The sequence below is a fragment of the Hyposmocoma kahamanoa genome, unplaced genomic scaffold, assembly GCF_003589595.1.
Source record: "Hyposmocoma kahamanoa isolate Upper Pololo Valley unplaced genomic scaffold, ASM358959v1 217, whole genome shotgun sequence".
Lineage (NCBI taxonomy): Eukaryota > Metazoa > Arthropoda > Insecta > Lepidoptera > Cosmopterigidae > Hyposmocoma > Hyposmocoma kahamanoa.
In genome coordinates this window covers 416,899-439,392 of record NW_020653738.1, presented here as the reverse complement: position 1 = coordinate 439,392, position 22,494 = coordinate 416,899, and the positions used below count along the sequence as shown (strand labels likewise).

Below are 22,494 nucleotides of genomic sequence, written 5' to 3'. Positions count from 1 at the left end.
CAAGATTGCTTAGAAAATTGCAAGGTCATCTTTTGTGAGACGTAAGAGGGAATCATACAGGAACCATCAATACTAGAGAGAGAGATTGGTCGCATGCGTTTGCCTCCTGCGTCTTAAAGACCATAGGATAGCAGCCGATAGCCTACAGCTGTCGAGACATAGTAGATTGTACTCACTGCAAAGCAATGCTGTAGTCGACTTCTCCGCTCCAAGCGAGCGCGAAGGCGTCGGAAAGGACCTGTACACGACCGAGAACTGGAATGTTGGTGAGCTTGTCGCTGGACAGCGTGTTGATCAACAGCTTCCAGTTGCGCTGATCGTAGTTTATGCGATATGGTGCTACAAACACAATTTTTACCATGTACTTACTGCGTCAATTTGTAAATACGTAACAGAATATTCCTGTCTTAGGCAATAATTTTGACATCCGTTAGATAAAATAAGAATATCATTTTAGTGTTAGAGTGGTGGTAGTCTACGGTTCGAATCCTTGAGGCGGCACGTACATTCAAGAGTCCTTATTGCAAGTGTCATAGAGTATAGAGTTGAATTTAGACAGACTGCTTACGCAAGCGCTTAATGGATTTGGAGTATTTAATACTTATCTGTATGCAATAGGCGAGGAAGAGAGCGAGGAATGTTACTACTGTGGGGAAGTAGACAGACCGAAGCATGCTCTGTTCGAATGTAAGGCGTTTAAGAACGAAAGACCGATGATGGCGCAAAAAAATGAAGTGCTCTTTAAAGAGAATTTCGCGGCAATCATGCTAAAAAGCAGAGAGCATTGGGAAAGATGTGTAGGGTACCCAAAACTAGTTATAAGTAAACGAGAAAAAGGCGGGATAGACAATGTCACAGTGAATGCCGGTATCTGAGACATGCGCCTTCGTGATATAGTAATATATATTAATATAGTAACGCACACACTCAACATAGCCCCGCAATATGGAAGGCCCTGTGTCGCGGGTGCCATGGACACACACGTAGACAATCACAAATTACAACCAAACTCATGAGAGAAATAACGGAGGCAGTTAAATGCAATGAGGCAGATGGCAGGATGAAGGGAGGAGGTTTTAGTCCGTAGGAGACTGAGTAATAACACCTTGTCAGTGGAGCCGCGCGTGCTGTATGGTACGACCGTACAGTATCTAGGAGGATTTACTCCTCCCGTGAAATTTATAGAGTTGAATTTAAAGTACTCTTGTGAATATTTAATAGTATAATACCCATAGATATAATAATACCTCTCGTTACCGGCGAAGGAAAACATTGTAATGAAACCTGCACGTTGAAGACGTTTCCCCCATTTTTGGACAGTAAGTCAAGTTCTCAATCCGCATTAGGACAGCATGACGAAATAATGACATAAATTATCTCCATAGATGAAAGACGCGTGTCCAACAGTGAGGCGGATTGACGGCGATGGAAGAATGGCACAAGTAAAGTTATATATGTTTATTGCTTCATTAGATACAGAAAAATATAACCTACATCTTCTCCAATTCTTGTAACTCTATCGACTAATATTGTCGATAGCGTTACAAGTATCGGAGAGTGTGTGGGTTATATTTTTCTGTATCCAATGGTGCAATAAACATTTTTGACGTAACTTATGCTTTCTTCCATGAGGTGTGCGATGTGTTGTAGGTCTCGTAAATAATAAATGGAAATATAGCTGAACTTACCAATCATATCAGGGTTGAAAATGATCCATTCATTTGCGTTCGCAGAGTGTTCGAAGTGATGCTGATGACAAAAGAAAATCACATAAAATGACCTATATAATATCATCGCAAAATCAGAATGTAATATCATTGTAAAATGTTCAGTTCCAATTGCAAAGCGATTTTAATGTTTTTGCGAAACCAGTGAATTAAATACTTATGTACATACAACAAGTAGGTATTATACATGTATGTATTAAAACTATATAAGTAAGATGTAGTCGCATTGCATATGAAAACTTACACGACAATATATTCCGCTAGAAGCATTAAACTAGACATTTTTTCGTTTGAAAATATATGCGTTTCGGATCCGCAAAAAAACGTTACGAAGAAATTCGTCTTTCCATTATTTAGCAACAATTATTATTTTCGAGTTCTTAGGTTTTCGCGATTGTTACACATAGGAAAGGAAACTATTTTTCCGGATTTAAATCGCGTATATTTGTTTTTTCAAACAAACCGACGTTTCGGCCCCTTTACAGGTCCCAGTCAACCGTGACCATGGGAAACCCGAAACGTCGGTTCGTTTGAAAAAACAAATATACGCGATTCAAATCCGGAAAAATAGTTTCATTTCCTAAACAATTATTATTACTTATTTATTAAGCAGTGCCTATAAAGCCATCAGTTGAGTCGAACCCGGGACCTCATCATCCAGCGAAACATCCGGGTCGATGGGACCAATTTGGTAAGTGAACTTTTCTAAATCAGTTCTGGTGTTAATTCCGTTGTTCTGGTGCTCATAGCACAGGGAATTCCCTACCTTGAGACCAGGTAATTGATGACTCTGAGGGAGTATCGAAGAGATTTTTGCACAAATCTATTCCTAGAATATAATTTTTTTTTTAATGGTTGCTGCAATGAATGCTTTGAGAGTCTTTAGAACATATTACAACGGAAAGAGTTATTTGATCTATTTCAATCATATTGTTTTTTCAGTGTGGACACTTTTATATATCTTGAAACAATACTAAGTATGTACAAGTTTCGCTATAATTAGTGTAAGTTTCGGTGGTTGTACCTACCTTGGTCTCCACACCCTCATTGTTAGCCAACCACTGCACAGGGTCCGGCTTTTGTCCCACTTCAGACTCGCACATCACGCTGAGTGGAATCCACCAGGAGACTTTAGTTGGTGATTTCTTACCAGAACTGAGGTATCGCGTCTGTAATGCGTTTAAATTCAAAACATTAGTGATTAGTCCAAAGAAATTATTGTTATAAATTTAAATTTAAAGGGGTGACTGCTTATTTGATAGATAGGTTAGTTTTTACTTTAAGAGTGGATACAACCTCAAATGGCTTTGGTTGATTTCGCATAAAATACGCGACTTGGGCGTTACTTTTGATAGTAAACTTACATTTCTACCACATCTCGATAAAATAATAGCCAAATCTTCCAAACTGCTTGGTTTCATCATGAGAAATGGTAAAATTTTTAAAAATCCCAGTACGAAAATAACTATTTACAACGCATATGTAAGAAGTACTCTAGAATATTGCAGTATTGTGTGGTCGCCGCAATATGCAGTGCAGTTACGAATGGAACGTATATAGAAGATATTCTTGTGGCATCTTACAAACGCATGTAGAAGGCGTAATGAACTGCCAACCTATTTGGATAAACTAGGGCATTTCAAAATGGAGAGTTCAACTGACCGCAGACGTATGTTAGACCTGGTTTTCACGTATAAAACCCTGAGAAACGAAATAGATTGTACTCCTCTTTTACAATTACTTAAAACACGCGTCCCAAGCCGGGTGCCCCGTCACCCGGTCGCACTACTCCATCGGCCGCCTTCTAGGACCGGATTGTCAAGAAGCTTTAACGCGCCTGATCAAACAATAGATATGTTCAACGATTCGCTCCATGTTTTTAAATCTAAAATACGAAAGAATTCATCTGGGCGCAACTACTAATGTTTATTTTATTCTATATATCTTTACTTAATATTAATTAGAATTTGTTTTGTTTATATTCCATTTATACCCGCTGTCATTGCTTAAATTGTCTTTTTGTTTTCTTTGCATGTTGTGGCACCTACAGGTAGTGCAATTAGAATTAAATGTATTTTTAAATCTTCATTATTCCGTAGATTTATTGTATCTACCACTGGCTGTCCTTAAATAAATAAAAGTGAAAGTGTTAAATCATTCACTTTGGAAAAATATATAGTAGAATTGAGCATATACACTGATTCGTATACGGTGTGAAAACATTCTTAAAAATTTTACGATGGAAAAAATGTCCCTGCCATTCGAACTTAGTAAAATGAACCGTATTAGTACGTGAAAACTTTGAATTGAGCTGACGTAGTTTTGACTCTTAAGCAAATTTGTTTTACATAGTTTGAGAAATTATTTCACACGGTGTACACGTGTAGATATTATTCAAACATACTTTTCCAGTAGTTTAGTTTATGTTGACTAGATGGCGTATACTGTTCTAAAAAATAAACTGACTTATGATGTGACATTAAATTCTAATCAGACTTTAAATATTACCTAAAGCTCGGTACAGATTATTTGCAACGCAACATGCAATGCAACGCGAACATCTATGGACAGTACTTCGGGCACTAAAAATGTTTAATAGCAGTAAATCTCCTTGTGAAAGAATTCGTCCAAGGAAGTACTGCCACCTCACCTATGGCTGCCGCCAAGCAGTAATATGATTATTACTGCGTTCCGGTTTGAAAGGGTAAAAGTGTTACGGTTATGGGCGCAGTGACAATGACTCTAAAGATCGTTACGATTTAAAGCTCTGAGTGGCACCGTAACTGCTATGGATAGGCGTATCGCTTACTACCAGGCGCACGACTTGTTCGTCCCGTGTCACTTGGTATTTTTAAAAAAAGATTGTCGAAAAGCCAACAATCGACGAATTACAACGTGCGCGCTGTGAATGCGCGTAGTGAACGCGCAGTGTGTTTGCACATTAGAATGCATGGTAAATGTAGCGTTGCAAATAATCTGCACCCGGCTTTAAATTACTTTAACAAAGGAAGTTAATATTTTCCATGTAAAAAATTTCATATTTATTTATATTTTATCTAGAAAGAAAGACGATCCCAATCATCAATAACAAAGAGAAAATTACTTTTAATATGCGACCGTCTTTCAAACACGAAGAATGCAATACTGGGCCTACTAGGTCAGGCGAGGCTAGGTTAAGGCGAAATACAGCACCAAGAAGCGACAAAATCAAAACAGTGAAAAATAGATCAGGAATCAAACTTGAGTAGTAGCATCCTAGAAAAAATACTAAAAGTCATACTTTTCAATTAAAGGTTGACTAGAAAATAAAAAAAGTTTTCTTAACACGCTGTAACATCTCACTCATGCAAGAAAAAAGAAATATTTGTTCAAATATTTCTCATAAACTTGTAAACTTATAATAGTAATAACTAACTTGTGTAACAAACAAAGTGTTATCTGTGTAGTCCCGTGTAACGGTAATTAGCGGGTAACCAGTCTGCGTGGTCCAAGTGTCCATGACGTCTTTGACCGTCACGTTTCTGGTCAGTCCTCCATACTCCAATGACACATCCGTCAGTTCCTTCCATAGATCGTCTTGGTCAGCGTTGCCATAGGAGTATTTTATCAGGTAGCTAAAAAAACGATGAAATGAGATGACAAATGGTAAGGAAATATTTTACGAAGGAAATGCTCTTGAAGTGATCTGCGGATTTAACCAATTCTCAGGGATCTTCCCCCTGGCCCCGCAAACCACGGTAGAGGAACAATAATCAATAATAGCATTTAAGTCACAGTTGACAAAAATGTCATGAGACCTAGGAATCATTTAGTAAGATCTGCTATAAACCTCAGTACCATTATAGCATAAATATCGAACCTACTTGTGCAATCCTTTCCTAAACACGTCCGGTCCAAGGAACAATGTCATCATCCGAATGAGCGTGGCACCTTTCTTGTACGAAATTTCGTCGAAGATCTCGCTGATACGATCCGGATGGTCCAGGGGCACTGACACCTGGAATTTTTAGTGATTGAAGACTACTGGCGTCACTCTGAACTAAAAATTTGATCTTTACAAAGGGAAACCCTATCGTTTTATCAACAGGCGGCTTTTTTGCAAAATAGCAACCTAGGAACCTCAAGGGCGCTAATTTGTCGCTAAATACAAATCTTATACCTATATTATGCTTACAATTGAGGAAAAAGGTACAGTCTGATGATATCACGGAGCGATAATTGCAATTTAAGAATGCGGTTCATGATCGCGATATCCTATAGCTGAAATCCAATATTTGTATGTAGAGAAACCATCCCGTGCTGACGATTGACTCCGTGCATCACATCAGTGCCTCAGAGCATTAGCAGGCGCTTCTATATTTTGCACACCTACTTAGTAGTGAACAATGGAACGCTTGCTTTATCTGCGCCGTTTTAGGTAAAAAGTTAAAGACTTACCGGATGTGAAGACTCCAAAGCATCCAAGTTCATCAAGATCAGGATATTGTCAGCTGCATTGTTAATATCGGCTTGCCACGTCGGTTCAACGGCGTTCACACCAATGGAGGCCACGAATGTCGCGAACCCCTCGTTCAGCCATAAATCTGACCACCATTTCATTGTTACTAGGTTTCCGAACCATTGATGAGCTAATTCGTGGGCTATTACCTGAAAAATGTTACTGTGTTAACTCATATCCCGCGCAATGAGTTAAACATAGTGCGTTGTTGTTACACCACTAAGGTAGCTCAATTAAAAATGTGAGGTTTCCCAATCATGTTGTTATTACCGTCAAAGTATATTTTGATTAACTATAAAAAATATATAATTATGGTTATTTTTACAACCATTGAACTGAACTCAAAAGATTCGTTAATGGCTGTTGATTGGTCTCTGTACATTTGTAAGTGAGGAAGTCAGGCTCTCGTCAGGAAGTCTACCACGAAATACGATAATACGTGACTGTATCCGCAACGAAGCTCATACGATCTTTGTACTCGTTTCGTGGTAGCTTCCGATCCGATGCGAAGTTAAAACGATGATCGTTAATTCGTATTTCGTGGTAGACTTCCTAGTCGTCTATGTCCTAACGGTTTGTCTAATTTCAAAGTCTAGCGAGTGTCCAGTCAGTATGTTAGCCATCCATGGAGGTAGGACGCAACAACTGTTGCACTACGTGTGTTCATAATTCAATGTGTTGATTGACTCCCCTGCAATGAGTGGTCGAAATAGTTCCCCCACGCCCGGCAATTCATGGGGCAGCCATACCTGAGCAATTGAGCACAATAAAAACAGATAAAATGCAAATGTCTTGTTACACAAGTCGACTCACCTCAGCTACGCGTTCCTTATTGGTAAAAGAAGATTGTTCCTTATCATACAACAGCGAAGTTTCTCTGTATGTAATCAGCCCCCAGTTCTCCATAGCACCGGCGGAGAAGTCCGGAATGGCAAACATGTCTTGCTTCGGCAGAGGGAAGGACACGTTGAAAAATTTCTCGAAATGAGATAGCACTTTTGGGCCTATCGTCGCTGCGTAGGTTGTCTACAAGAAAGATTTAGAACATGATAAATTAATTTTTCCTTTAATTTTTTAAACTTTTCTTGTTACACGACTATGTTACTGCGACCTTCAGACACAAAAAAATCATTTTATCATATTCTCTTTAGGATGTCAACTGCTGTTTTTGATTCTCAGCCTATCATTCACATTGAATGCAGCCGACGCTAGCAGTTCAACTCTTGGTTGCGTGCAGTTGAAATCTCGACTGTATACAGTCGACGACGACTCGATTGCATAATCACAACTGCACGCATTAACTGCAGATGTCCAGTCCGTCTGTTGGTAGCTTTAAGAAGGAGATAGACAGCAGCGGAAGGGCGCGTTTATTCGATACGAATTTCATCGCGCTCACGCTGCGCAGCGACCGCGTGCGTCTAACTGTCAAGGCAAAGTACGCTCTATTTGTTTAGCTTTCACGTTTTAAATTAAAGTTCCGAGGAATTCACATGTTGTTGCCTAGTAAGTAAAATTCAGATGTGCAGATTAAGGTACGTGAAAGCGTGGTAACTGGGCGGTTGCCGCGCGGCGCTCGCGCGATGACTTTCACGCCGTGTAGGGGAACGGAAGGTAAAACGGAACCTGTGGGTAAAACGGACCGCGCATTTACTATGAAACTACTAATGTCATCTATTACCGACTTACGTCCACTTGGTGGTCGCCTCTCTCTAACATGCGATAGGACCCGTTTTTATCAAGGTAAGTTATTTTTTGAGAATTTTGATGTAAAAAAAAGCAAATTTTGAGTAGCCCTTTACCTTACCTTACTTTTATTTTGCAATTCATATTCGTTTCAAAGAGGTTTTGATCTAATTACTCTTTATTTCACTTTATTTTAACGATGCAATAAACAAAGTCCACTGCTAATTAACCACTCAACATTTGACTATTTACATACTTACTAAAAAGGCAAAATGGAACGGGCAAAACGGACCATCTAAACAGCTATAAAAAAGTCAGATTGACAATCTTAGCGTAAAGAGGATATGAAAAGTGCAATTGAAAAGGTAGCAAATCGTAAAATGACACTTAACCTTAGAGAATGCAAAAAAATCGGTAAACACACGAACATGCAAAGAGAAATCCACTGAAAAAGTTAATAAAAAGAGAAGCAATATTAAGATATCATACAGCGAAAAAGAAAATGTTCGATGTTTTTATTGTTCACATGTGTTGAATCAACTGAAGGATGGGTTCAGTGCCCAGAGTATTCGTAATGGGCACATTGTAGTTGTGCCCTCGTTGAGGATGACAATGAAGAAGTTAGGTTTGTTTGTGAAGGTGTGCTTTTGAGTAAGTGCACTAATCGTTCATTTTTCTCTCATATCTTTATCGGTCCATTTTACCTTCATGTGTGGTCCCTATTATCTTGACTTTTACTTTTACGTTGATTTTTTTCATGTGGTCCGTTCTACCTTCCGTTCCCCTATCTGGGCGCTTATAATGTTTTCTAAAGTGAATCTTTAATGCGAGATAGGCGATTTTTAAATGGCAAATACATTACCTGGTCAATAGCATCCTTTCTAGCCCATATACGGAATTCGGTGCTGGACAGTCCTGCCGGACTTTTAACATTCGCCAATTTCGATACAACGAAAGCAACGAGATAAGTGGACATCGGCACTGACTCTTGGAACACGTCCCAGACAAACATCGATTCATCTTTCCTGTACATTTTAATTTATATATTAATTCTTTAATTCGTGGCCCAAACCTTAATGAATAATGGTACTTAACGACAGCTGTTTCATACTCAACCAAAATATTTGGAATAGCTGTATTATGTACAGTTAAAATAGATACTACCATTCCTTAAAAAGTGTACAACACTCTTCTTCTTTTTCAAGGTAAGCAGTATAAAAGTCAATAAGTATAATCAAATTCATGCTAATAATAGAATGAAATAAATAAGTACTTACTTGAATGTTTTTTCAACTTGAGACCAAGGCCAATAATTCTCGAGAGCACTGTAGCAATAAAAAAACAGTTCAGTATCGATAGACCGAAAACAAAATATATCAATAAAGGAGAGACATACTCGGGTTGAGTGAAGCTTGGCGCTTTCCACTTCCCTACATCTGGGTAAGAGGTTTACCCGCCCAAACCCAACCAAAGGATCGCGCTTTTGGAAGTGAAGCTTAACCTAGCACGCACAGAATTTGCCACGGCTTCAGAACTTCTGTTAGCGCGTACGAATAAGCTATACATAGTTTTCAAAAGAAATTAAGAAACTGGCTATGGTTTCCTCGGGTTCTTAAAACTTACTTTACTTTACTGGAGCTTTCCAGCGGCATGTTAGAGACAGCGCTGTATTCATTTTGATGGCCAATGGTGATACGGTAGGTGGCTTTATAGATCGGCTCGTCGAAACACGGGAAGCCTTTTCTGGCCGAAATAGCTTCGAATTGTGTTACTATTAGGTACCTGCGAAAACATTTTTTTAAATAAGCTTAAACACTCCAAACTACAAAAGAGAATCCGTAATAAACGTACAATTTATAGGCGCAACATGATATGACGGTGATGCCTTGTTTGGCAATAGACTGAATAGTATTTTCGTCTTCACAGTCATGATAAATTTCTTGATAACCATCGCAATATTCAACTTACAACATTAATCAATAAGTCGCTACACACAAACAGCGTGTCCCTAAAATATCACGACCTACAATATATACCTTAGTAAAAGACTTTTGGTTTTCAAAATACTTATTTATTTATTTAAACTGATATTGGCACTTTTTGAATCCCAAACGTGTTTAGCTGTGGGCGTATAATTCATACATGCTCACACACTCATATACACCCACACGTGCATGTAATCTCCTTGCAATTAGACGTACGTCCATGTGTGTGTTATTTGTAATTTTGTTGATTTAAATGTAATAATAATGTTTACCGTAGCTTCACTTTGTCATAAGTCATAAGAATTTTAATCTAACTTGAATTGTTTAAATGACAAATTTTGTAAACGGCTAAGTAGGTTCGTGATTTAAGAATATAAATCGGATTTAAAAAGTTTGCAAATAAATAAATAAAATTATAGCTACAGAACATACTTACTGTTTACTCTTAGTGGCTTTATCATTATAAGTGCTTACATACACTCCGTCCAATCCAGTTTTTAAGTTGCCGTAAAAAGGAATAGACAATGTGTAATTCACACGAGCCTTTAGCGGTTCTGCCAGCTGTATAGTGAGGAAATTGTATGTGGCCATCAGTTCTACAGACGTCACTGCTGGAGCGGACTTGTGTGTGAATGAGACTTTGTCCTTTTGTATTTCGAAATCCTGGGCATGAAGTACTATTTTTGATGTGGCCTTTACTACTGTTAGCTGCAAGAAAAATAAAAAGATTACATTATTTGGATAATATTTAAAACTTTTTACAAAAGGAAGCGTTTATATAATGAGCACGCTTATTTTGAAGCTACGTACAGTCAATGCTTTTGACCTTTTGGTTCTGAGACCTTTCTTACACATCCAACGGCAAAGAGTAAAGAAATACCAGGCTTTTAGTTCTTTGTAGTCATGTAATGTAATTAAAGATTAATTTGGCTAAAAAAGTTTGTTGAAACATCATTCATTGATGTTGCAATAGGAAGTCATACCAACATGAATTTTACGATTCACAGGTTTCACACTGATCTACTCAGACCCAAATAGTCGGTTACAGGTTTTTTATACAAAATATAAGTGCACATCAGGTGAGATGGAGGTCGACGATGGAGCATGCCTGAACACCTAAATAATGCCTATTCACTCTCGCCTTGAAAAGGCCCAAGTTATAACGTTCAGGGAATAAGTCTGCAGGCAGGGAATTCTACTCCATAGCCGTTCGCCATATAAGCGTGGAAGCGTAACGCTTCGTACAAATCTTTGGAATATCCACAACATAGGGGTGGAAGCCAAGCCTACGCCTAGTCCCCCGGTGATGGAAAGGGGAAGGCGGAATTAAATCGTGTAATTCCATCGCACACTCTCCGTTGTATATATATTGTTGTGTAAAATACCGAGAAGCAGGCAACTTTACGGCGGTGTTCAAGGCTTTGCAGCTTCACCTTCACTAATTCCGAGTCACTAATAAGCCTCTTGGTACGATTGTCAATCGAATCCAAAGTGGCTAGTTGATATGTACCAGAGCCATCCCAAAGGTGGCAGCAGTACTCCATGTACGACCGGACTTGTGCTTGGTACAGCTGAAGCAACTGTCCCGGTGTAAAGTAACGCCTCACCCTGGAAAGGATGCCAAGCTTTTTGCTGCATTTTTGGCCATGGATTCAATGTATCTGCCGAAGTTCAAATTGGACGACAGGTCCATTCCAAGTAGCTGGAGGCAGTCGGTTATCAGTATTTCGATATATCACGAAAAATCGGAGCTACCTCGAAAGAATTCCGTTTTGTGGAGAATAGGCACGCCTGAGTAGTTGGTAGCGTTAAATTTGACAAGATTGGCATCGCTGCAATCGAAGACTGCCTGGAGTGTCAAATCCAAACAGCTAACGGACTCTCGACAAGACTGTATTTCCTCTCCACTGACGCTTGCATTGTTCAAGTACCTATCTATAACTGTGCTGTCATCAGCATACGCAAAGGTTCCTGGAATTAACATATCATTGATATGCAGCAGACAGTACGGAACCCTGAGGAACTCCGGCATCATATATAACACCTATCGCCATATGTTCGGAAGTGTAGCTTTCTAAGACCACTCAAATCGAACATTCACTTAAGAAATCCGAGATCCAATTGCAAAGGTGAGTGGGAAGCCCATAAGAGGGAAGCTTACTTAAAAGGCTAGCAGTAGGCTAATATCATTTTTCCAATGTTATAATCTTGTGAATCTTTTCTTGGTGCCTACTAGAATAACTTCTACTACTGCCACTTGTTTAGACAATATTTATACTAACGCCGTACCTAGTAATAAATCTATTATAAATAAATTAACTTCTGATCACTGCGGTCAATTGGCCACTTTTAATATAACTGTTGACAAAATGCCAAAAAAGGATATCACATGTGTTCCGATAAATAATGGTCGACTTAAAGCTTGTAGAAATAATGTAATGCTTAAACTAACTGAACTTCCGTACGTTAACGATCCCAATAAATTGTATAATTCAGTTTTCAACATAGTCAAAAGTGAACGTGATAACGTTTTTAGGTCCAAAATCATAACTATTAATAATTCATTGAAATTTAGTGATTGGGCGACTGTGGGAATTCACAAAAGTAGACAAAGACTATATGATCTTTACGATGAAAGGACTTATAACACTAGTAACAGTTTTAATGATTTTGTTAGGAAATATTCGAAAATGTTTAAACGTGTTTGTGTTGCAGCCAAAGCAATGTTTATAAATAATAAAATAAAAAGCAGCGCGAATGTAGTAAAAACGACTTGGAATATTATAAACAGCGAAACTGGAAGGGTCAAACCTCGTAACTTAGATTTTCAACTAAGATTTAATGACAAAATTGTAAACACAGACGCAGAAGTTGCTAAAATATTTGAAAATTTTTTTACTGACATTCCAATTTTGACTACTAAGTCGTTAAATTCATCTCCCACCGCCGCTGAATCCTTACTAAAAGAAAATAATGCAGTTAGTATCACTAATTTAAGGTTCCGTCATGTATTTCCAAACGATATTGTTAAAGCCTTTAAGTCTATAAACATAAAAAATACAGCTGATCTTGATGGTCTTTCAGTCAGAGTTATTAGTTCTATAGTTGATTGTATTGCGCCTTATTTGGCCTGTGTCTTTAATAAATGTGTTGATGATGGTGTCTTTCCTGACCTCATGAAGCAAAGTAAAGTTATTCCACTTTTCAAATCTGGTAGTATTTCTGACCCCACCAATTTCAGACCTATATCAATACTACCAACTCTCAGTAAAATATTTGAAAAAATTATTCTAAATCAGATGTGTGCACATTTTTATAGTAATAACTTAATGTCTCCTAAGCAATTTGGTTTCACTCGGGGTCGCTCTACAACCGATGCTGGTGTCGAGTTGATTAATCATATATTTGATGCATGGGAAGTTTCACATGATGCTATTGGTGTATTCTGTGACCTTTCCAAAGCTTTTGATTGTGTGCACCATGATACACTGGTCAGGAAACTTCGCCATTATGGTGTGGCGGGACGTGATCTCGACCTTCTTAAATCGTATTTGCGTGGTAGGGTACAGAGGGTCGATGTTAACGGTACGAGATCGTCAGGATCTGCAATTAGCATGGGTGTCCCTCAAGGTTCAATTCTAGGCCCATTTTTATTTTTAGTTTATATTAATGACTTACCTAGCCTTATGGAGAGTATAAAACATGAGATAGTATTGTTTGCTGATGATACTTCCTTATTATTTAAAGTTAAAAGGCACCAATGTTCCTATGACGATGTGAACAATGCTATATCTAAAGTAATTGATTGGTTTGCTGTTAATAACCTACTTCTTAATGAGAAAAAAACAAATTGTGTGAAATTTACATTACCCAATGTTAGAGAGACGGTTACAAACATTGTAGTTAGAAATGAAAAATTGAATCTTGTGGATACAGTTGTATTTCTAGGTATAACGTTAGATGCTAAATTGCAATGGGGTCCCCATATAAGTAAGTTATCAAAACGGCTCGGCTCTGCAGTGAACGCGATTAAAAAAATAAGGAAACTTTCAGACGTCGAAACCGCTAGATTGGTTTACTTCAGTTACTTTCACAGTCTAATGACATACGGCATTTTGCTTTGGGGTAATGCCGCCGATATCAATAGAATCTTTGTCCTGCAGAAACGTGAAGTTAGGGCAATTTACAATCTGGGCCCCAAAGTATCTTTGAGAGATAAGTTTAAGGAAATTAACATTCTTACACTAGCCTCACAGTACATTTATGAAAATGTAATTTATGTTAAAAGGAATAGTAATCTATTTATGAAAAATAGTGACAGACATAACATTAATACGAGGAATAGAAATAAACTAGCTTTTCTTGATAGTCGTTTTCACAAAGTCAAAAAATCATTTAAGGGGCAATGTATACGCTTCTATAACAAGATTCCGGTTGATATACAAAATTTGCCTTTCTCGAGGTTTAAAACTATAGTGAAACAAAAACTTTATACTAAAGGTTATTATACAACTTCTGCGTACTTGGATGACAAAAATCCGTGGTAGTAACCCGTTTAGCTCATGGAGGTAGTCTCGATCTCTGATGTTTCAAATAAAAATAAAAAAAATATTGTAAATGCTATTTACATAGAGCAACCCCTAGAGTTTCTTGCTCATTCTTCTCAGGGGAATCTGCCTTACGAATGAGCGGTAGAGTTTAACCATTGTGACGATTTCAAGTGTAATAATGCTTACCTATGAAATAAAGATTATTTTGAGTTTGAGTTTGAGTTTGAGGCTTTCGTGCCAGACCCTGTCAAAGGCTTTAGAAATGTCGAAAGACACTACAAGTGCTTCGCCTTGCTTTTCTATAGCCTCGTTCCATATGTGACAGGCATACACAAGAAGATCCCCAGTAGATCGCCCTCGTCGGAATCCTTACTGGCGATCACTGAGGTCAGGTGTGTCTTGTGTTGAATACAAGCGGCGACAGGCAGCTAGAAGCCAATATTCTTCTTTCATACAATTCATATTGCGGCAACCGGCGGCGCGACAATGTCCGACTGCGCACCCGGCGACTGTGCCAATATGCCGTAACCGGCGACTGGGTTGATTTCACATCAATTGTATGACAATAGAATATTCGCTTCTAGTTGCTGGTTGCTTGTATCCAACATAAGACACACCTGCGTCTAGATTTTGATTCAAATCGGAATCGATCCGATCGGGTAGTCTCGAAATCAGATGGGTTTCCGAGCGAGAAGATGAACCTGATTCCTACTATATTTTTCTAATGTGTAAGTTAAATCAACTACAATTGTTCCGATTAGAAATGTCAAAAGTTTCCGATCGACCAGTTGTGAATCGCAATTACGCGTCTCGACTCGGAAGAGACGCAGTTTCCGATCGGGAGACGCAATCAAAATCAAGCTGCTGACGCTCTAACATATTATTTGGTTCTAAGCAGATCAGTGTGAAGAAACATGTTAAACAAACTTAACATTTAACCTGTGAGTCGTTGGTATGACTTCCTTATTGCAACATTAAAGAATGATTCAAGAAACTTTCTAATCCAAATTGGTCTTTAATTACATTACATGACTACAAACGACCAAAAAGGAATTTTCAACACAAGATCACGTTTGCGCGGCGCCTTAGAGCGTCGATTGTACATAATTAACAACTATGTATTTGATAGCATGGACGCAGTGCTAGAGCGTGCTTGCATATGTGCAGCGTAAAGATTGCAGTAATATCCCGTGAATATAATTCTTAGCCGAATTATCATCATTCAAAGGAAAATCACCAGACTAGACTACATGACGACCACGCGTGGTCCAACGGTTTGCACTGTGGGTGCAGGATAAGGAAGTCCCGAGTTCGGACATTTTTGATGATTTTTGACATGATTTTTTATTATTATTTCTAGTCTGGATGATCTAGGAAGTGTCCCTGAGTGAATTTCATTGCTATGGTACAAGTACAAGAAATTTCCTGTTTGAGACCAGACAATTGATGTCGTTGTCTGGTACATTATTATTATTACGTAAGGCTAACCTAAACTAGCGTCATCTGTGCAAAAGGCCAATTCTAAACATTGTATATCGTGCACAATCTTTTATTTTGCCGAGTCACAATAAAAAAAATAAAAAAAAAGTGTCAAAACAAGTTTTAAGTAACTTTGTTGTTATCTAGGCAATAATAATACGAGCAATGCCCTTATTTGAATTTTATCATCTACAATAACACACTTCACGATTGGCTGAGTTGACCAATAAGGGAAACCAAAGGTCGACTTCCAGCCTTGACACAGATCTTGCTTTGCGGTTATTCATTTGCAATTTTTTGCATATATTTACGTTTTTTTGTTTAATAGCGATCCAGACGTTCCAATGTTTATTGAACTGTTAGTCACACTGGTGGGCACGGGCCTAGACCGTATTATCTTAGAGTAATGTCTAAGGATAGGGTTTAGGCGACAGTCCGCCATGCTGGTCTAAAGTGTGACTTCACATTTTTTATGACGCCTGGTGGTAAGCGACACGCCTTTCCATAATTGCAGTGCCACTTAGTGGTTTAAATCACAAAGATCTGAGAGGCTGTGGCTCTGCACCCGTTATCTTGGAAACATAAGTTGTGCTAATACATAACGTGGGACAAATGTAACAAGAAATATATCCCCATACAGAATTTGTGGGTGAGTATTTAGCAGCGGTCATTACGAAAGAGTTCGTCTGGGAAGGGTAGCACCTTATCTATTTCTGCGACCGATCTTAAAGGGTGCTAGTGAAACTACAGACGTGTCGCTACCACCAGGCGCACGACTTGTTTGTCCCTGTCACTTGATATCATAAAAAAAGTGCGTTGAAAGGACTATGAGGCGATGCTGGGTTTCTTTATACTATTCTTTTTATAATACTCAATGATGGTTGAACAAGTCGTGCACCTGCTGGTGAGAGCTACACGCCTGTTCATGACAGTTGCAATGACGCACAGAACTTTAATTAAGGTTAACGGTTATTTTATGGGGAACTGTATACATTTTTACAATAAGATGTTTTAAAACGTTGAGAGAAGTTTTAAAACTAACATTAAAAGTATTTTAATTGAAAAGTCATATAACAAAATTATAGACTACGTGGTAGATAAAGATGTATGGAAAGACAACGTGAATCTAGATTCCTTACAAATATGATTCAAAAGGTATTTATTCCATAGCATTTAAGTTTATTTGAAAAGAGCAATCCCTACAGTTTCTTGTTCGTTCTTCTCAGGTAGGTCAGCGTAGTGAACGAGCTGTAGCTTAAAAAATGATGTTTTCAATTGTAAAAATTTTACCTACGGAAGAAATGATTATTTGACCTTGACTTTAAACCGCAAAGATCTGAACCGAAAGTGCGTCCGTCATCCTGAGACAAATGTTGACCTATGTACCTGTAATTTCACCAGCACCCTTACCCTTCAAAACCAGAACGTAGCAATGCATATATATCACATATTTTTCGAGTAGATATAGAACTTTCTACGATATCCAGGTTTCATTAATACATTTTCTATCACCGTCAGCAAGAGATATTGATCTAGTAACTAAACATTCATTAACATTCTAACTGCTTCCGTGGCCGAACGGTTACCATGCCGGACTGCCACGCAGATGTCCCAGGTTCGATTCCCGGGCCGGGAGAAATATTTGTATGGCCTACATTTATTTCTCTCGTGAGTTTGGGTGTAATTTGTGGTTGTCTATGGGCGTGGTCATACATGGTTTCCCTAGTGCGTAGTAGTTATTATTATTACTTGGCGAATTTTTATACGACACCAAGGTCCAAGAATCGTATTGCATCCGTCGGTAGACCAGCTACCAACCCTGACCTAATCAACTTGCATCATGTCTTTAAACGTGCATGTTTTTTTTTACAATATTTTCCTTTAATTACAGTAAACGCAAGTGATTATATGAACATTAAAATAATACTTAATAGACCTGCTAGAAATTAATTTCACCAATTAAAACAATTTCTCATGGTCTATGTCTAAAATGCCATTATAAAAACATAATATATAAAAAACTAAAAAACAAAGATCCGACAAGAAGCACATAGAAAAATTCGTGAGGTCCGCTGGTTCGTTCCGTGGCTAAAGTGTTCGTGCGTTTCATATTGAGTGGATGTGCCCAGCTTCTTTTTCTAACATCTTCTTATAATGCTTCATAAATGCATACTATTGTTAATGGATCCATTACACTATTACGACACAAACACCCCGTATAAACGTTTAAAAGCAACTGAATAAAATACGTTCGTCTGGCGCTCCAACCGAATTTCGGTCGAGCGCAAACTGCGCAACTCAAAAAACGCAACTCCCAACTCACAAAATTACGCTCATCTGGCCTCACCCTTAGTTGGCATAGCGTCGGGCACGGTTTTGCTTAGAAAACGTTGGTTCGAATCCGGCCGGATCGAAGAAATTTATTCTAAGTGTTCTTATTAAGAATTATAACAAACTAGTGGAGTAATTTCACAAAAAATATTTGAGTATCATTGTGGTGAAACATTCAATAAGAACTTAAGATAATATATATATATATATATATATAAGATAAGAAGATAATATATCATCTTAAAAACAATAACCTTTAACTTCCAAACGATTTCACACTTTGTAGTTCAATGACAAATACTTTAATAAGTATTTCTTGTATATTTTATTGTAAAAAAAATAAGTTATGAATAGAGTTCGAAAGTGACAGATAAATTTAAAAAATCTAGGCCATCAGTTACGTGCATTGACGAAAGTTCATTCTTCAATTGTTCTCAGTTTGCAATCTTAACCTTATTGTACATAAGGTTGATTTTTAACAAGAGTGTAGTTTGTGTTTTAGTTTTCAGGCCATTTCAACGCTGACTGCAAGCACCACTCGAACATTGCCGAATATTTATTTAAGGTGGCGACTGACCGGATCATTTCGGCGTAACGTAACACATTACGATGAGAGCATTGTAAAATTGAACTGATGGAATTACAGGTTCATAGGACATGTCAACTTATGGCTCAGTGTGACGGGCACAATGGCAGTGACCCTAAGATCTTTGTGAGTTAAAGCTCTGAGTGGCATTGCAACTATTATGGACAGGCGTGTCGCTTATCACCAGGTGAGCAAGGTTAGTATAGCGAGTCGAAATTATCGCCGCAATCGCCGCGTACTCCACTCGGTTGTCGCTTTTTTGACGAATCCCTTAGGAGCTTTGGAACGTTGTCGTGATTTAGACGGTACACCGTCAGTGTTGTTTCGGCTTTTGTTTTCTTTTCTTCATTTGGAGTAAACCATTGTTTCTCAAACTTTTTAGCTCACTGCTCTTAGGGAATATAAAACAATTTCAACGTCCACCACAACAACAAGTAATTGAAAACACGTACGTTTTGAAATGAATGAAATGAAAGAATTTATTTCAGACTACATGTCCATATAATGTTAGTAGGAACTTAAATAACTATGTTAGTAGAATGCAAAATTTTCATTTTCGTTTACATGAATGGACATCCAATGTTTAAGGATTGGGCTGTCCATCCTCTCTGCTATCACTCTAAGAAGACTGTTGGTACTGCCCCTCACTCTGGCCAGCAGGGAAGCCACTCTTTTCCGAATGATGGCCTGGAAACCGTCGATTCTAGCCTCCGTGAACATCCCAGAGGCACTACAGTATCGAGGCAACCCCATCAGTCCCCTTAGGGCATTGTTGAATTGGACTCGCAGGGCATTGTAGGCTTTTTTGGTGTAATTGATCCACAGGTTGCACGTGTATAGTGTCTGACAAAAAGTTTTAAAGAGGGTGATTTTCACCTCATGAGAGCATCGTGCAAACCTACGGGCCAGCATGTTACACCGTACCGCCAGTGCCCTGCGTTCCCTCTCCATGTCAACGTCATCCGATAAATTTTCCGTGACCCAGTGACCCAGATACTAGAACTTGGTCACTTTTTCCAGTTCAGTTCCGTTTAGAGTGACTGGTGGCGTCGAATAGGTTTTGGAACCTGATTTGAACACCAACAGCTCACTCTTTTTAACATTGTATCTGAGCCCATGGGCCTCGGCATACCTTTCACATACATTGAGAAGTACTTTAAGAGCGCTGATTGAGGGGCTCAACAGCACCATATCGTCTGCATAACTTATGTTATTAACAAAACAACCATCAACTGAACAGCCGACACCAGTGCTACCGAGCTCCTCCATCCGAGCCCATCTATTTTATATTAACACAAAAAATCACAAGGACAATTAATATTTGTAATGTAGTTTATATACATAGATAATTTAGGTTTTCAAATGCGGTAGCACCCCCTGGACAGCATCAACGCCCCCCAATTGCTTCCAATGCCCTTACCCCTAGGACTCTTCAGCGCCCACTGGGGGATGGTAGGGACCGCTTTGGGAAACCATAATTGAGTAATATCACAAATGCACGGCCATGCGCTGAGTTCGAAACGTAACATAACATGCTCGCCGCGAATGTAACGTTGCAATAAGATTTTCGGTCAGTTGCCACCTTTATACACACGATTGTTGCAAGTGGGTAGGAGCCTTAAACACGTCCATGAACGCAAGGTCAGTGACAGGACAAACAGCCCACTTATACTAAGTTCGCGAAGCGAATGTTAACCAAGTACTTGTAAGTTCAGTCACAGATACGTGAGGTTTTCCTTAAACATTGACATAGGCCCAAGAATGTTAAGAGACATATTATTGCCATTGGCAAATAACGTAATTTGGCTTTCTCCATTATCAAAAGTGCTACTAGCTCCCGGACATAATCGACGACTCATATTTATAATTCATCGTTTATTGTTTTTTTGTTTTGGGGTCAGTAATATCATGAACCAAACTCAAGAGGATTGTTAATTTCTATACTACAGATTGTAACTGTAAAAAATGTCGAAATTCCGTCTATTATACCTAGATGGCGCTAATCAATAGCCTGTTTAAATTATATAAACGGCTGTGGATATAAATTAATTTATGTTTAATAGCGCTGGCCGCATATCCCGACACGCAGCGCTCAATAGCATCATCGTACGTGCCTTAGAGATAAGATACCGGCAGTTCTCGAGCCCACTGGCATCTGTCGCAGTGATGGTAAAAGGCTTGACGGTATGACTGTCGGTCTATGGAAACTAGGGAGGCACTGTAGCCCCCTCCAATGTCCTTGCAAGCGTGGGCGGCGCAGGCTCTGTGGCCAGAGCGGCTGAGAACAAAAGGCTCAAATACGCCAACCTTGCCCAGGGCTAGAGCTTTGTGCCTTTTGCGGTTGACACCCTGGGTCCCTGCGAACGAGCTGTCGGATCGGCTCATAGAAGCCTCCTATGACCACAATGCTGGCAGCTATTTCCGCCAAAGAGTAAGTTTAGCAATTCAAAGGGCAAATGTTGCTAGCCTTCTGGGCACGCTGCCCTAGGCGCCAACTTTCTTTTTTTTATGTATCTAGCTGTTATGAGTAGTCAATATGTGTAATTGTTGAATAGCTCTTTATTTCCATAAACATTGTTCTTTAATATGAAATATAAGAAGTTCGTTTTTTTCCTTGTAATGTTATTTACATATTGATCTTAAACAAAATAAAAGAATAGCCGGCAATATCCATAAAAATCTGTACAATAAACGCCATCTAGTTAATTTGTTTGTTATCACTAGAAATTAAAGTAGTTTTGATAAATGCAGCTTGTCAATGTAAAACAAATTAGTTACAAAAATAGTACAGATTTAAATAAACATATATACTTATTTATTTGTAAGGATTTTGTCTTTTTTTATATAATATTAAGTGATGGAACGAACAAGTCGCGTGCACGCCTGTCCATAACAAGTTGCAGTGCCACTCAGAGCTTTAAATCGCAAAGATCTGAAGGGCATCGCCACTGCGCCCTTCACCCTAAGTCATAAGATGACAAGTCCCGTGTGCCTGTAATTTCACCAGCACCCTTACTTACCCTTCAAAACCGGAACACAGTAACGCTGACATTACTGCTTGGCGGCAGAAATAGGTAAGGTGGCAGTACTATCCTGGACGAACTCTTTCACAAGGAGCTTCTACTGCTACTAAACTACTTGTCTGCTGAAAGTTTCAGCGTTGTGTTCCTTTTCAAACAAATATTTTTAAAATTGTAATGCATGTCTGTGTAATGTACTCACAGTAATATCGACAATGCCATAAAAGCTGAAGTTGGTAGTCGGGTCGGCATCGTAGAGAAGCCGGAGGTCGTAATGGCGCGGGCGCACGTCTGCGGGCAGCAGGTAGGACTCGTTGCTCACCGCCACACAGCCCCCCGCCATGCATAGCGCTAGCAACAAGATATGCCACGCCATTTTCACTCACTGAAAGAATCAGAAATTTAATTTAGTACTTTTTTAGATAAATTTGTCGCAAGATTTAATTAGCTTAGTTTAGATAAATTAAATTGAGTGTCAATACACCAATGTCCTATCATCTAAAAGGAAGATAAAATAACTCCAAAAAGTTAATAAAGATCAATGAACCCACACACGATAGTTCCATTGTAAATGGTCGAGGAATTGTGTAAAGTGCAGACTATCCTGGTTGCAGCATCAGGTCAAGATTATCATG

The 22,494-nt window shown here is 38.7% G+C and overlaps 1 protein-coding gene across 1 annotated transcript in view; it reads right to left on the bottom strand.

Moving 5' to 3' along the window:
* LOC113227805 (aminopeptidase N-like) overlaps positions 1–22,241 on the bottom strand; it is a 29,750-nt gene extending 7,509 nt beyond the window's left edge. The window contains exons 1-12 of the mRNA XM_026460830.1: positions 22,062–22,241; positions 10,330–10,601; positions 9,532–9,690; positions 9,186–9,233; positions 8,771–8,933; positions 7,039–7,251; positions 6,165–6,374; positions 5,591–5,724; positions 5,143–5,341; positions 2,756–2,896; positions 1,689–1,749; positions 177–339 (exon numbers count right to left, since the gene is read on the bottom strand). Of these exons, the coding sequence (XP_026316615.1) occupies positions 177–339; positions 1,689–1,749; positions 2,756–2,896; positions 5,143–5,341; positions 5,591–5,724; positions 6,165–6,374; positions 7,039–7,251; positions 8,771–8,933; positions 9,186–9,233; positions 9,532–9,690; positions 10,330–10,601; positions 22,062–22,235 (1,937 nt within the window). The 5' untranslated portion in view covers positions 22,236–22,241. The remainder of the gene's footprint in view (positions 1–176; positions 340–1,688; positions 1,750–2,755; positions 2,897–5,142; positions 5,342–5,590; positions 5,725–6,164; positions 6,375–7,038; positions 7,252–8,770; positions 8,934–9,185; positions 9,234–9,531; positions 9,691–10,329; positions 10,602–22,061) is intronic.
* Positions 22,242–22,494: the final 253 nt, after the last annotated feature.